The sequence below is a fragment of the Protomyctophum parallelum genome, assembly GCF_964188405.1.
Source record: "Protomyctophum parallelum genome assembly, chromosome: 17".
NCBI classification, from domain to species: Eukaryota; Metazoa; Chordata; class Actinopteri; order Myctophiformes; family Myctophidae; genus Protomyctophum; species Protomyctophum parallelum.
In genome coordinates, this window is record NC_139719.1 from 11,032,398 (window position 1) to 11,049,230 (window position 16,833).

Genomic DNA, 16,833 nt, shown 5'->3' on the forward strand with positions numbered 1-16,833 from the left:
CCCAGCCGTGCTTGGTTTTGCCCTTAAAAGCACACACTGTACGTGAATGTGCCACCCGCCAGATGAATTGTAGCGCAGCGCTAACAAAGTTCACTTTATGTTCCGTCTGACTAGTGAGCCGAAGCTGTTTTTACAATGGGTGTCATACAAGCACCAGTCACCATTGTACAACCCTGGAACGTATGCGTATCTCAAATGGAAGAGTTAGTTTACAGTCTGGCTTGTAGTTCGTCTTCACTAGTGAAAAGAAAAGCTGGAAACAATCAACATAATATGGGTCAGCTGTGTTCCTAACGTTAAATCCAGAGTGTTGCAGTCGCTCACCAGTCGGTGATTAATTATGAGTCACTGATGTAAGCGCATTATGTTGTCTGTGAACGTCTCCTTTCCTTCCCATGACAAGTTTTATTTTCTTGTTCCTGTGGAGGGCTTCTTGTCAGCTGGACTTGTACATTTGTGTCCATACTTCCTGCTGGAAGTATGGACACGCTGCAGCTGTACCTGCAGGTGTCAGGAAATGATTTAAGTTGTGTGAGTGTTTGTGTATGTGAAATGTTGGGCCGGTAATGTTCACTTAGTTTGTCATTTCAATTCAGTCTGGGTTTTGTTTGAGGGATTCACTGTGTGTGTGTGTGTGGGGGGGGGGGGGGGAAGTTATCAACAGAGGTATCGTGCCCATAAGAAGTTAAATATAAACCAGTGGTAAGAAGTTAAATATAAACCAGTGGTAAGAGACTAAAGTCTACTCTAGATCTTCAGTTTTTTTTACAAGACCATGTGTTCTATTGGAAAGTCTACTGGTTTCACTGAATTTATTGAAGCTATAACATGTGGAGCTAAAGAAGGTACTTGGTTTGTGTACTTCTATTTTGATCACTGACATTGTTCACACCTCCCCCTTTGAAATGTATCACCACAGTTGTAAGTTGAGTCCAAAGAGTGAAACAAGCTGAGACAAAGCTGCCCTGTAGAACAATCCATGTGATTAAAACCATGCTTGTTTTAATAGCTGTGTGGTTTGTGAATCAGACTGAATCAGCCAGCTCTTTCCCAGTGAGATCCCAGCCCCCTGCTTGGGGCCTGCATTCCACAAAGAACTCCCTTGATAGAAGTCTATTCAAATACAGAGTTTCCTCACACAAATCTGATTTTCTTGTGGATCTGGTCATCACTGGCAAACATCTGACTCGGATAATTGAACATAGCTTAAATGGATTGAAAGGAAAGCAGTCTGGAAAAAAGTCTATATTTTAGCTCAAATGGAGGAAAGTGTGACCCAAGTCGAGGTGCCTGCTAGCTTGTTGATTTTGTCCTTTGGCCTCCTGATTTAAGTGCAGTCCATTTGATATCAATCTTTTCATTTTTGTCCCAAAATGGAATAGGATGTGATCTTCCCCTCTTTCAGCAATGATCTAAAATGAGGTTGGTTTCTAGCTGAAAACCCTAATAGTATTAAGTAGATACAGATGATGACGATAGGGCCTCATACTGTCGGTCGGTGTCTAGTTGAGCAGAGTTCTGACTCACTGCCGGCCTGCCAGCCCATTTCCTTGACTCACAAGAGAGCCAGAGCACCATAAATCTGGATTAACTTGTTTGCTGATCTGCTTGCTATACTGGGCGGGGTAGTAGAAATGCTGCTGGATGAATGCCTGTAAAGTGATGTTTGTAGTAATCAAAGCGGCTATACGTCTTTGCAGATATTAAATTTGCTGAAAGGTTTGCATGAAAATGCCTGACTGACTACTGCATATAACGTGAATTAGACCTGTTGAGACTTAAGCTTGAGTTTATACCTGTGCACGGGTGTCACTCACAAATAACAGATCTACAAAGCTTGCAATGTAACACCCGTGTGCATCCAAGTATAAATCAGGCATTAATCATTTAGACGGCAATTTGGAGACACAAGTAATCGGTCATAATTTATTACAAAAGATAAAAGTACAAATAATACTTTCCTAGAAACAATAAAATAAGAAATGCTTGGATGACATTTGGTTTTACATGAACATTGTGCAATCAGTTGTTGCAATGTGCACAATTCAATGAATTCATCATTACTTCCGCAAAAAAGTGCATGCAAGGACAGCCTTTTTTGTTCAGAGGAACAACACTCTTTGAGTATTTACCAAATTTCAATTCAAGTTGCATCCACAAGGATAATTACAAAACATTCAATTAAGTATATTATTCCTTATAAATATAACATTTATGCGCCATAGGCCTGCTACTACAGGTCAATATTCTTATTGTTGCACAAGTGATATTATTGTTTGTGGTGTATTGTCCGGAATCCTCGCTACTCAGACTTGTATTTCCTTCCAAGGCATGAATCAACCTCATGGCTTTTGTTCTCAAAACAAACCGCATCGGGCCCCTTTGACGCTAGACTATCCCTTCCTGACTCGATGACACTGAACTCTGTGAAAGCTAATGACAGCAAAAATACAAAGGCCATCCGTACAGTGCACTAACAGTAATACAAGTTGTCCCAAACAGTATGTACCACTCATTAGTTTTCAAGTACTGTATAAAAGAAAAGAATGTCATCAAAGGCATAGAAGTGGCTTTGTACATGTTTAGCGCAGGCATTAAATAAACATTAAACAAGACAATTGTATGTGAGCGCCATTTTGCTCACCCTCGTAAAAGTGCAATAAGATAACTTAACTCAAACAATGGTATGCTCATTTCAAAGGGAGTTGACCCAATGTTTTACAGACAATAACTTAAAATAGAAAAAGAAAATGAACATGACAACTGTACCAAGCAGTTCACTGCCAATATTTGTTTTTTCTGTCCCAAACCACTTTTCCATAGTGGTTGGGAAATAGTTTTCCAAGACTCACTGGATCTTGTATCATCAAAGACTGTCTCCAAACATTTACTGAAGCCTTGGACATCCGAGACCTCTTCAAAACACAGACTGAAGTTTTCCAAAGTCCTGGGCTCCAGTGAATCACCATTCTGAGCCCCTTATCATGCCTCACCCTGAGGTTTGCTGGAGCAAAAAAAAAAGAAAAAAGGTAAAATCTCTGAAATATGCGTCACCACAAGACCAACAGTCAAATCTATGAAAAATGTGAATGTATCATTCATGCTGACAAAATGAGATGCTGTACCTTTGGAGAGTTTCATGTGAGTCTTGGAACCTTTGGCTTTGCTGGGGGCACAGGAGGAGCGCAGGCTTTGCCTGCAGGGCTGGGCTTCACTGGAGGCACGGGGGGTGGTTTGGGTTTGGATGCCTTTTTATAATGAAAACCAAGGATGGAATGTTAGTGGAATCACAATTCAGGTGATAAAGGCTGCTCCAGTTAGTGTGCTAGCGAGTCAGTCAATTCGGGGACAACTCATGTTTTTTTAGGCACCAAATTGACTCACCTGCTTATTATGCAGAGGTGGTAAGGGTTTGGATGGAGGTAGTGGTTTTGTCTGTGGTGAGAGAAACAAAAACATGGCAACCAAGAGATTTAATTTTGATTTATTCCACTCGATGACACACGGCCATATTTTCACCAGTGCTATACCCCTTATCCCTAAACTTCTTTTCCTTTTACTATTTTGAATATAGATTTTTTTAATAGTTCAAATAGCCAATCTGCAACCTCACAACGTGTCGATGTAGATCGGATAGTTGAACAATTGTAAATTGTTTTCAAAATAGTAAATGAAAACGACAAAGGCAGAACTTCATGGATAAGGGGTATAGCATGGCGACAATAGGGCCCATAGAGCTTTAGTTAACATACAGTGCAGGTGTGAATGATGCGACTATAAAATCTGTCTTACCGGCACAGTGTGAGAAATGGCCAAATCTGGAGTAAACGTCTTTGGTGGCTGAGAAAGAAAGAATGACATTATGACACTATCCGCTTTTCTCAGGAACCTGATCTTACTGATGTTATCAGTGAACTAAATAACAGTCCTGCTCGAAGTCATTCCACAACCATTTCCACTGCCAATGCATCTTGTCTTACAACATATGGTGACGTCACAAAGAAGCTCATTGTGCTGTACCTGTGGAGCGGCTCTGCTGGGTACAACGGTAACCATCAGAGGAGTGCAGGCTTGCGTCGCCGTTGACTCCATGAAAGTTGGCGCACTGATCTGAGGTCTGCCCTTAGTGCTTCCCTCTTGGAACATCGGGTTCAGTTTCCCTGGGGCAGAGTGGACTTTCCTGAGTGAACAGAATAGACGGAAGTCACAAATGTGGTTTTGGACATGTTCAAAGCATCGACCACAAATGTGGGTGCTTATCCAACGTGTACAGTATGTGAGAGTCATTAGAATACCTTTTAGAGGTGTAGTTATCCCTCTTTTCTCTTTTGCAGCACATGAGTATTGCAATCACTAGAGTAAGCACTAAAAGGACGGCCACTGCTGCACAGACTCCAGCTATCACCGCACTCTGGTCTGCAGAAATAAATAAGACATAGATAATACACTCCGATGAACCACTTATGGTAATTCTAGAATAGTGAAAGCTTTTCCAACGTCTTGTACATCAGGGAGGCTATAGGCACTTTTCTACTATAATTAACCATAGAGTCTAGGAATTAACTTCATTGAGCCATAACTGTTGTCATTCCAGTAATTTTTTTCAAGATAAGATAGGATTCTCTCTGAGAGTGAGTGTACAGGCAGATCATACTGCATCTCAGATCTAAAGTAAGCAGTAAACCCCTAAAGAAAAGGGAAGGAATGCCTATACCCTGAATCATCCTCCCACTATAGCTTGTTGAAAGCATGATTCAGTAGGCAGGTATTTATTCAATCAGTGCCAAGATTCAGCGACATTATTTCAGGGTGTTTTGAAGCAATGTGGATTTGTATCTAAATTTCATCATGCGGTTATACTGTACATGTATATTCATGCTAATCTTCAGAGAGCGTGGGAACTTTATGAAATGTGTTGCAATTGCCTGCCAGTGAATAGTCAGATGTTTTACCTTGAGGTAAGTCTGCATACTGGTCATTACAGTAAGGCGGAGCCCAGCCAGGTTGACAGTGACACTCGTTCTTATGATTACACACCTAAAAGATAAAAGTAGAATCACAAGAGTGAAGGCCTATTCATAGTCTGGATTTTCGGTGGTAAGGTGACCACCGCTCCGGTGGTGAGCTGACCACCGGAGCTGAAATAACGTTGAGCGGTGGTGAGTAAAAACAGAGAGCAGGGCTGAAGCGGTGGCGGTGGTTTGCTCTTCACCGCGGCTCGTGACGTCATGTTGTAGTTCGGTGGTCACCCCACCACCGTAAATCCAGACTATGTATGAGCCTTTAGTCAATGCAACTTGGGTCTGGTCATGTCAAATCGGAATGATTTTAAATCACACAACTCACCCCTTTATTGTTGCATTTCTTGGCACATTCGTCCTTTTCACCATAAACTGTGGTACCTACGCATTTGTTCTCAATGCAAACCTACAACAGAAAAAGGGTGTGAATATAGTTAACCCAAAGGATGACATTTTCCTTGGAATGTTATCCATACTTTTGACTTATGACAGTGTACAACGTGAACTAGTAAAGATTTTCATTCAGGTTTTTTTTAAAGAATGGAAGATATTTGACACATTTTTAAAATCTTCACCAATAATGACAGGTCAAAACTTTGGACGCCAGGTTGAAAATGGTTAAATGAGAAATGAATAGTGCTACATGAATTTCACAAAGCCTTTCCAGTGTAAATGTTACCTTGTTCACTCCACACCTGGTTCCAGTCGGAACCATGTCAAGGTTCCGAGTCTTGTCGTCGTCCACTGCCACAAGGCAGTCCCCCCTGCCCCCCTGGAACACGGCCCTTTTCCCTGTGATGGAATCTCCTCCTCCCTCACAAAACACACATCCACACTTTATATTCCTGCAAAAAAGGTAAGTAAATGGCATAAGTTAGCATGAGTTTAATCTTACATGGGTCTGAGGAAGAGCCTCCCTGTTTGAAACATTAATACCACCAATAGAGGCTATGCACATGACATCATCATCATACCCGGAAGTTATGGCCTTGACAGCCCATACATCTGATCCCGTTAAACGACGTTAAACTCAATACGATTTGCTATTCACTTCATGCATGTGCATATTCTCTATCTATTCTTATTTAACAGTTTGACTGTTTTTTACGATTAACCCGCATTTTAATCAACCCCCCTTCACTGCCGAGATTGTTGTATTACCTTTAGAGCATACGCTGAATTATTTGGGCTTTTAATCCGCGAAAATCCATCAAAAAAAGCTCCCGTGGTTTGTTATGATCTGTGTGTAGCATCCACCATCTTGGTGCACCCGGAAGACGCACACAAGATTGGTTTCAATGAGGCGTTGCAACCAATGCATTTCCATTGGCCTCAATTTCCCAGAAGCCCTAGCAGCCCACAGCATGTGACGATTTCCGGTTTCGTCATCACAGCGAAGCCATCCAGTCTCATACTCCGCGACGAAGACGGATTTTCTTTTGATTCATTACATTACGGCGGATTAAACACATAAAACAAAAGGCGGGTATGTCCGATACGGCAGCGACATTAACCTGGAGTAATCCATTCGCGGCACGGAAACTGTTAATGTTGAATTTTTGACCCAGCAGGACAGGATGTGCGTGTCGTGTGACTTTGTGACACCTCGTTCATAAGTTTAATATCGTTTTTGCATAAATTAGTACTATTGAACACCCTTTTACGCGCAACGATATAATTGAATTAAGACAATATAATATAATGACAGACCTCTCCTTGTGTCTTCTTTTAGAACAGTAAACCTATTGCAGGGCCTCAGCGGTTCGTTGAGTTGTTCTTGGTGGTGGACAATGCAGAGGTAAATATAATTATAAATATAATTATTCACAGCCTTCAAGTTCATCGGTGTACTAGTGATGATTTGATTCTACTTTTGTCTTCTCTCTATTTTCTTTTTATACCTCCAGTATAAGCGCTATGGCAGCCAGACCAAAGCTCGAATGCTGGGAGTTGTGAACCATATTGACAAGGTAGCTTTTTGATTTACAGTTTCTGCAGTTGTCTGGCTATGTGCCAATAGTGCTCTTAGCTAACTGCTTCTTACGTCGGGACAACGCTCTACATGTCCCAAACGCTTCTCCCTTCTGCACTGTCCAAGTGCCATGTTGTGTTTTCAGACCCGATGCGGGGCGTGATATATGTAGATACGTACGGTGTGGTGCATTGGGTGTAGCCATATTTGCTTCTCCCACAGTGAGCTCCCTCTCGGCCTCCTTTGTTCAAGTAAAAACAAGCATCCGATCCAACTGAAGTCCCTAAAGAAAAACAAAAGAAGTGTCCCGTCCGTCAGAATATATGGCACCATCCAATCATATTTGAGAAGATATTTGAGTGACATTTCAACATTTCTTTTTGAACCCATTTTGGGCGGGAACCCCTTTTGGTGTTAGCATTATGTTATGCTTTAGCTATTGAAAAATAGCAGATCTACAAGCTTGTAGGTCTGCTATTTTTGAAAAATCGAAGAACGACTGACATAGAAACATAGCTTTTCAGAAAACTGTCAGGTTGTAGAAGACGTTTTTAGAATCTGATCTCAGGTCAAAATGGGTTAAGAAACTCTTTACACTTGCAATACAAATACGTTTTATCGTGTTCTGCGCAATCCATTATGTAAGCACAGTATGTTAGGAAATATGTTAGAACATGTTCTCGATGAACCAATAATAATAAACAGTCGGTTACCCCATTTGACACTAAAGACACTGATGGCAGGCCTACGAGATGACTAATAAGGCACCTTACCTGATCCAAACAGCCTCCAGCAGTGTTGCTGAAGTGTGGGACATTGACCGTTGTAGCAGAAGCCCTGGAAGCCGCGGTCATTGCAAGGTTTCCCGTTCATCTCGTAGCTGTCTTCTGGACAGTGTTCCGACACCCCAGTGCAGTACTCTGGTAGGTCACAGTCACTGCTGGACTTTCTACACACACTGCCTGTCTGTTTCAACTGTGGAGAGTAGGCGGATTGGTGAAAATAAACACATACGGTATAGTTAGTTTAACACAGCGGTTCCCAAACCTTTTTGGCCATGCACCCCCTGTTACCTCCCGACCTAGCTGATGCACCCCCCACATGGAAATCAAAGCTACTGTATATAGAGACATACATTTCCTATTTATCCACATATATGCACATATATGAACCTGAATATGGCATATATATGCAGCATGGGCTATATATTCTGCATATACTTGCCATATTTGGCATATGTTAATATATTTTAAATAAAACCATAGCACCACCATTAGCCTTTTCATGACGCGCACCCCCTAGAAGGCACTCGCGCACCACAAGGGGTGCACGCACCACAGTTTGGGAACCACTGGTTTAACACATTAGATCAGGGGTTTTCAACTGATTATGAACCAGGGACCACCACCCTGACTGAGAATTAACCTGGGGACCACCACCCTGACTGAGAATTAACCTGGGGACCATTGTTGTGTTGGGAGGGGGGATACCGTCGTGGTGTGGGGGAAAGAAATTAACCTTCCATATTAAACTCATGTTGCTGTTCATTGTAACTTACTATGAGTAAGCAGACACTTGCGATTGATTATGGGCACATTTCTTTATAATGGTGACTCAACCAGGCAATCCGGTATGGTTTCCCTTGAGATTCTAACTCACTTTTCTGTGGAAGTTCAGAGTAGACTTCCCAGTAACTGATGACATCGACATAATTTGTCACCAGATCATTTACTGCATTGTTTCTCAACTTGTGGTCAATACAATAAATTCAAATACGAATCTTCACTTTCCAACATTACTAAATGCATGGTCAGGGACCACATGCAACACCTTCACGGACCACCAGTGGTCCACGGACCACCTGTTGAAAACCCATGCATTAGATGCTTACCTACGGTGAATTTGTACAGTGTTTATTTACACCACCTCTCGACCTTGAAACTTTTAGGAAGGATGTCGTTTCACAGAAACACCCGGCTATCGCCACCCTGTTTCCTGTTATTGCGCTATGCCATTGCACTGTGGTTTCTATTGCCCTCATCTGCCCTTCAAAGTGAATCTAACCTTCACTCTTTCCTAATTCTAGCCAGCAATTATTAGCCCACAGGGTGCGTCTGTACGACTGGCCAGCGCTTTATGCTCTCTACACTACAGTATGTGCTGAACTCTACCGTAGCCAACACAGTCCATAGTCACCTCTTGGCAACTGCATTCGTTACACAAAATAATATATATTTTTTCTTTATAATTATATAAATATAAGTTACTTTATAAACTAACTAAAGTAACTTTTTAAATAACCCATTTTTGAGTCAAGACTCAAATTGTGACTCACATCTTATGGATAGGACCGCATAAGATGCCAAGACTAAATTTCTCAGCCTAGGTGTACTTGGGTGTCAGTCCCAGATTAAGAGTAAAGCATAATTAAAAATGTAAACAAAAATATATATTTCATGCAGTATAAATGAAGAGTTAACGGTAGAAGATATTGATTAAATTAAGCAGGGGAATGGGAGTGCTTCAGTACCTGACAGTTGTCACAGCACTCTCCATGAGCACAGTGAGCTCCCTCGGCCAGGCGACATGTCGAGGCATCACAACACAGGTTCTTGCATTCCTGAACAAACGCATTTAAATCACACCATGAAAAACCAAAGCTATTCAAATGTTGGCAGTGGTGGAAAAAGTGTCAATACTGCAATGTAGAAATACTCTATTACAAGTAAAAGTTCGGAATACAAACTTTACTTGAGTAAAAGTACAAAAGTATTGGTATCAAAATGTACTTTAAGTACCAAAAGTAGAAAGTACTCATTATGCAGAATGTCCCATTAGGCTCAAACAAGGGGTTAAATAAATTTTGCTCCTATGCCACTAAAATGTGGGGCGCCCTACCAACAGCCGTTAAGAAATGTGAATCCCTAGACTCCTTCAAAGAGCACTTATGGGCGGCTGCTATTCGAAACTGGCCCTTGTAGGAAAGTGAAAGTCTCCCTCCCTCCCCCAGTTTTGAGCGGTGCAGCCACTGTGTATGTTCGTTTAAGCACGGAATGTAGCATGATTTGTAGCTGCTCACTTCACACGAGTGTGATTTTTCTATACTGTACATGTTTTCCATGTTTTTCTAACTGTGTAGGGTGTAGGCTATATTTATTTTCTTTTTTTTTGCATAGAAGACATTTGTATGCCTTTAAATGTTCTGATGAATTGAAAATGGAGGACACTTACCAGTATGTAAACAAGTCTTAGTGCTTTTTCTGGTTTTATCTTCTCAGCAGATATTATATTGACCTATACTTTCATTGAATTGTACCTAATAACATCTAATAACATTCTCAATCAATCAATCTGTATTGGGAAATGAGTGCACACAAGCACTGATGATGAATAATTCATAACCTTTTGTGTTGCTTTATTGCAATAATAATTTGTGGTTAACCCATTCTGAACGGGAACCCATTTTGGTGTTAGCATCATGTCGTGCTTTAGCTATTGAAAAATAGCAGATCTACAAGCTCATAGCGCGCCACCGAGTGGCGCGCTACGAGCTTGTAGGTCTGCTATTTTTGAAAAATCGAAGAACGACTGACATTTTTAGAATCTGATCTCAGGTCAGAATGGGTTAATCAGACCAGTGTGTGTACTGTCCAGTGGAAACCTCGTATGAATCTGATCTCAGGTCAGCATGGGTTAACACAAAATCCCAAGGCTCACCTGGACTTGTCTCCTCTACCTCTAACCAGTCAACCAGAATGTCTTCCATTGCAAAGCTTACCTCGGCGGTGCCACAGTCACACTCCTCTCCAGGGTCCAGCAGGGCATTCCCACAGCGGGGGCCCACGTCGATGGTCCTCGCCGAGGTGGGCTTTAGCAGACAGCTGGGCTGAGCTCGCTCCAGGAATTCAGCCAGCTGCTCCTCACTACAGCCGCTGAAGAACTCTGGGAACGCCTGATTTCCTGTCCTGGAAGGTTACACAACAGCAAAGAGAGTTCAGCCCGTGCAGAGAAGTCCCAAATATCACCCACTCATGTAACCTTCATTGAACCACTTAAACCCTTGTGTATACTTAGTTGACCGCGGTCCTCCAGTGCTCTAGTTTTGGACTGCTCCTCCCCCCCCCCCCCCCCCCCCAAAATCGATTCGACAAAAATAGCCAATCTACAAGCTCACAGTTTTTAGATTGTTTATACTTGCCGAACGTTCGCCTCAGAATAGGGAGGCTAGTTTCACGAGGTTAACCCATTATAGGCGGGAACCCCTTTTTGTAACCCTTCCCTTCTGGACGGGAACCCCTCTTGGGGTTCTGTATAGTATTAAAAAAATTACAAAAACATTATGCTGCTATAATGAATATTTGAAGTTTTTCCGAACATTTTGGTCAGGATTTAGAAGGCATTTTTAGAATCGGCATCAGTCCAAATTGGGTTTAGACAACAGGTCTGAATTAAAGAATAGAACATATACGCATCCATGGAATCATGATGTAGTTTAAGATTAAACTAAAGTATCTTTATGATAATCTAAAAAAAAGTGTGAAAAACTAGTTTCCATTTGAATGTTTCTGCCTTGCAGTGACTGCCTTACCGGAGCTTATGTGCCATGATACAGTCCTGACTGCTAAACGACGACCCGCACAGACAGTTTGGATCATCATGGGACAAGCCAAAGTTATGTCCCATCTCATGAGCAATGGTGGAAGCCAGGCCAATAGGGTTCTTGTGGTGATCCTGAGAAGAGAGATTTAAGACCAGTTAATTCAAAGAAGCAGACCATAGTTATAGGATAGGGACACTGTATTATTAAATACTTAGTAATATAAAGCATTGGGTTTAATATACCGTACCTGATTGATTCCTCCTGAATTTTCAGTGCACATGGCAAATTTATTTGCCAATCCGACAGTATCGCCAATAAAATCGATGCCACTGTTGAAACAAAAATCGAATATTAGGTCACAGATTGTGCGGCCAGCAGACTTGTATTTTACCAATGTTTGTGGCAATATTGCTGAATCTACAACGGAAACTCACGTCACAAATTGGGCATTGTCGTGTTTCGTCCTCTTCAGAAGATCAGTCTGGCGCCAAAGGAGAAATCTGTCCAGAGTCGTTTCCGAATCGAAGTCCACGTCGAAGGAGTTGCCGTCCGTCCAGATCTCCAGGCCCACCAGCACGATGCGAATGTTCAGGGCTCGATATAGCTTCAGCCAGGGAGGAGATATTGAATGCAGTTCAGTGACAACGTACAATTTAGACATTTAGCAGATGCTCTTAATCCAGAGTGATTTACAGTAAGCAAGAACAATACAAGGTAATACATCAAATGAATAGAAATACATCAAATACATAGAAATAGTCATCAAAAATCACAAGCAAGATAAGAACCTAATAACTGTCCAACAGTAGATCTAATAATAATAAAATAATCAATCTAATAAGATGCTAAATTATAAATCTAAATCACATAAATTTAGCCTGTGCTACGGGACAAGAAGAGGTGAGTTTTCAGACTACGGCGGAAGGTTGGGAGTGAGTCTGCAGTTCTGATTGCATTGGGAAGTGCGTTCCGTAGTTTTGGAGCCAGAAGGGAGAAGAGTTTGGGACATGTAGAGCGTTATCCCGACGTAAGAAGCAGTTAGCTAAGAGCACTATTGGCACATAACCAGACAACTGCATTAACTAAATCGAAAAGCTATACCTTGTCAATATGGTTCACAACTCCCAGCATTCGAGCTTTGGTCTGGCTGCCATAGCGCTTATACTGGAGGTATAAAAAGAAAATGGAGAGAAGACAAAAGTAGAATCACATCATCACTAGTACACCGATGAACTTGAAGGCTGTGAATAATTATATTTATAATTATATTTATATTTACCTCTGCATTGTCCACCACCAAGAACAACTCAACAAACCGCTGAGGCCCTGCAATAGGTTTACTGTTCTAAAAGAAGACACAAGGAAAGGTCTGTCATTATATTATATTATATTGTCTTAATTAAATTATATCGTTGCGCTATTGAAAGCATCCTCATCAGAGGCTATTTACAATTACAATTGAGGCATTTAGTAGACGTGCTCCAAAGCAACTTACAAGGGCAAGATCAGAGTAAATGGCATGAGCAGGCATGCAAACAGGTTGTGTGGAACAAAAAACAAAAACATGTTTTACAAGGATGCGTGACGTGAAGACAGACCCGCTAGTGGTTCTGGGAACTTCTGGGTAGAAGGCTGCTGCTGGCTAAATTGTAAATTGTGTCATTATGAAATCGCAGACTTTCTTCCTGCCAGCAGTTTTACCTCAGACCACTATATCACACTCTTTGGCTTTGAGTTGGCATGCATCACACTTCTGCTTTGAGTAGGCATGCAACACCCTTGCTTTGCCTTTGAGTAGCCATCACGCTTTTGTTTTGAGTAGCAACATATCAGTTAGTTGTCAGCATTGTAGTCAAGAAAAATATATAAATAAAATCTAAATATTAAAAAACCTATGCGAACAACCAAACATATCTGCGTAGTATAACTAGCATCTATCAAAATAGGCGACAAGAAGGGATAGAAGGAAAGTGGAGTGCTATAGGGGATGAGTTGGTATCTGAAGTGATGAGTTTTCAAACTGCAGTGGAAAATGTGTGAAGTGAGTCTGCAATCCTGACTGTGAGGGGGAGTTTATTGACTTTATTCCACAGCTTGGGAGTTTGGGAGCCAAGAGTCTACGATGCTAGGGTGTTTAAAGTAAGGGACCAACACATTTCCTGTATGATCTTAGTGTGAGTAAGGGATGTGACTGAGAATGGATCATGTCCTGAAGGAGCGTTGTGCCATGACCTTGATGTCCATGTGTTTTGTACTGGGTGCGAGCAGCACCAGAACCAGTTAATCTCCCTTATTTAATTATTATACCCTGTGTTACTCTGGTATGTGTTGGTAGTTATTTTATTTAACAATTATTAAATGCTGTTAGGTCATGTCATGTGTAACCCAGGGAAGAGATAGTGCTACATTGGAATGTGGAAGTTGTTTAATAGGCCTACACAGAAACTATAAACTATATTAAAGGGAACTGAAAGTGATGCTTATAAAGGACAAAAAAAGGAAGAATGTCTGTCATCTCAATATTGTATTGCTATTTGTAGGATACATGGTGTATATAATTGTGTTAGATATTCTTCACTATTCGTTGCTTCTCAATGATTATAGGCAGTTTATGCCACTGCTGTTATATATGCATGTGTGGAATAAGCCATCCAGAAAAATGCCACGTGTTTTTTTTTTATACCTTGAATTTGAACTAATGGTTATGATGCGGTAATCTCTGATATGCAAAACTTGAAGCAAACCTACCCAGGATCTAGACTTGTGCAAGCCAGAGAGTTTGGGGCCCATGTCCTGGTCCTGGTCGTTGTCATAGACGGTGGTGTTGGTGGTGTTGGGAGAGGAGCCACAGCTGGGGCGGCCACTGACTCTGAGCTGCTCCTGTCTATAAACTGCATGGTCGTCATCATCACGGTCTCCAAGGGGCTCTATGATGTAAACCTGCTGCTTGGCTCGCACAAAGCCACTACAGACAACAGAAGAACACCGCATTGGAAGACCCATTAACCCATTCTGACCTGAGATCAGATTAAAAAAATGTCAGTCGTTCGATTTTTCAAAAATAGCAGACCTACAAGCTCATATCGCGCCACTCGGTGGCGCGATATGAGCTTGTAGATCTGCTATTTTTCAATAGATAAAGCATAACATGATGCTAACACCAAAATGGGTGCCCGCCCAGAATGGTTTAATGAATAATGTATTTTATTTTAGTTTAATTTGAGTAGATTTTCTACATTGAGTACATTTCTGAATTCTGCTTAATCGAAAGCATGCAGAAAAATTGGACTTCAACAGCTCGGCTCAAGAAATAAATCTCTAAAGCTCAAAAAGCAGCATGCAGGAATGGATTTTAAACACAAGTTCTCAAACATTCTAAGTTAAGCAGATATAACAGCAATGTGCTGCCACCAGAGAAATGCCATACACAGGGAAAGTTCAAGTTTACAATGCATATGTTCTCTGAATTCTTACCTAATCCCAGAACAAATCCCCACACTAACTGATGAATCCTCAGTGCCCTCAATATGACCATGATAATAGCAGTGATCCTAGATGGGATGAGTGTCATCATGTTAATTCAAATACATTTAAATGTAATTCATATATTGCTGTGATAAATCTTACTTGAGCTTTCTCGAGTCTCACCTCTTTGGGTGATCTAGTAACCCGTCTTCCATCTTCTGAATAATGTGTTTCAATGTAATCTCTCCCTAGGAGATCCCTGTGACAGAAGTTTCATTTATTTACTCATTTGCTTCAGTCAAACTGCAAACATGACCATGTTGGATTGGAAGTGGTTTAATATCAAATTAAATGATTATGGTTAAATATTGATCTTACCTATTTTTCTCAAGACTAATTCTATGGTTCCTTCCTTCAATTGTCAATTCGTATCCAATAACATCAGGATAAATCTGCAAAAAATAATATTATTAGAATTTAGTTGCGTACAGATTATTTTTGATCAGTTATTATAGCCTACAGTTATGGCCCTGAGTCTGGTCCATGTCGTTAGAATTATTGTAGGCCTAATGTATGTAGTATAGCCTATAGTAGGCTTTAGGCTATAATCAGCATAACATGACTCCAAGTCATTCAATAATTGGGTCAAATACCTGGTTTGGAGACAGGCTTTTGTGTCTGCCGTGCAGTCTTTGAGGTCTCACTACATCATAGCGCTCAACATGTGACAGCATCCGTGAGCTCCGTACGAGCGAGACTGAAGAGATCATACACAAAGGAATATGAGCGTATTTACACATTTTAATGTAGGCAAGTATTATAGCTTAAGTTTAATGAAAAGGCGCAATGTCAATAATCGCTTCAAATATTTTCCTCGTGCATGTCAACAGTGCAGCAAAACCAATGTATAAGCATCATCAATTCAGAATCCAGACGCATTGCATTGTTCAACTCTAGAAATCCTGCCTATTAAGGAATAGTAAAGTTTATTGTTTCGTTCAATTCGTTGTGACAATTATTTGTCATTGCACTTACCCCATGTTGTGAGCAATAGTAAAAAGATCGTGTATCGCATTATGGTGCGCTCTGACTGCAACTCCACTTATCCATAGATGTAAGAAAGAAGCGCTCTAACTAAACTGGTAGTGTAAACTGTAAACCATAGCGTTATAAAGGAGCTGCAACTAAGCAGCCAAGCCTTCCATTTAAGCCCCGCCTGACTGTCCAGTAAACTGACGTCACGTCGTTTCCTTATCGTGAACTCGCACACTGCCGGTAAGTCACGGCTGGCATGCAGTTCAGTCAGAATTCAGATGTCACCGTCGATATCCCAAAGGAAAGGAGCGCTGCACAGCCAGGGCCGCAGCGGCAGCACACGCAGTAGCCCATTACTCGCAAATGATTAAAAGATATGCCTTGTTTTGAGTTCATTAACAGATGATTAACTGCGACTCGCCGGTCTCCGATCGATTCTAGTCTTTAGCAAAGTGTGAGAGGCTGAGATCCTTGGTTTGATTCCACCCAGTGGTGAAAAATAAAATACTCCATTTCTTTAAATGAGTTAAAGTAGCCTAAACGTGTCAATACTGCAATGTAGTCTTGTAGAAAGAAACACTGTGTGTGCGTTCGGAAATGCGTACCGGGAGCGCACTCGCCTATTCATTTGCATTGCACAGTGCGCTCAGTGCGCTATTTCCGAACGCGCCCTATGTCACAATTATGTAAAAGTCCGGTAATATTGACCATTCAGATATTAGTGTAGCCTCGGCCGGCCG

At 41.3% G+C, this 16,833-nt stretch overlaps 1 protein-coding gene across 3 annotated transcripts; it reads right to left on the bottom strand.

Moving 5' to 3' along the window:
- Positions 1–1,912: 1,912 nt before the first annotated feature.
- Positions 1,913–16,235, bottom strand: adam8b (ADAM metallopeptidase domain 8b). 3 transcript variants are annotated; one of them, XM_083788245.1, is made up of 24 exons: positions 16,094–16,235; positions 15,712–15,815; positions 15,437–15,510; positions 15,242–15,317; positions 15,068–15,144; positions 14,342–14,558; positions 12,873–12,938; positions 12,695–12,757; positions 12,028–12,197; positions 11,841–11,922; positions 11,582–11,724; positions 10,772–10,958; positions 9,524–9,613; positions 7,767–7,968; positions 7,174–7,276; positions 5,701–5,866; positions 5,347–5,427; positions 4,953–5,037; positions 4,296–4,416; positions 4,021–4,180; positions 3,793–3,840; positions 3,385–3,435; positions 3,126–3,248; positions 1,913–3,004 (listed from the first exon to the last, which is right to left on the bottom strand). In XM_083788245.1, the coding sequence occupies exons 1-23, from the start codon at positions 16,131–16,133 to the stop codon at positions 3,138–3,140; spliced, it is 2,517 nt and encodes an 838-aa protein (XP_083644371.1). In that variant the 5' UTR covers positions 16,134–16,235; the 3' UTR covers positions 1,913–3,004; positions 3,126–3,137. The 3 variants fall into 3 exon arrangements, with proteins under 3 accessions (XP_083644371.1, XP_083644372.1, XP_083644373.1); XM_083788246.1 differs by lacking the exon at positions 3,385–3,435; XM_083788247.1 differs by lacking the exons at positions 15,242–15,317; positions 15,437–15,510; positions 15,712–15,815; positions 16,094–16,235 and having other exon boundaries at positions 12,873–12,933; positions 15,068–15,146.
- Between the last annotated feature and the right edge of the window lie 598 nt (positions 16,236–16,833).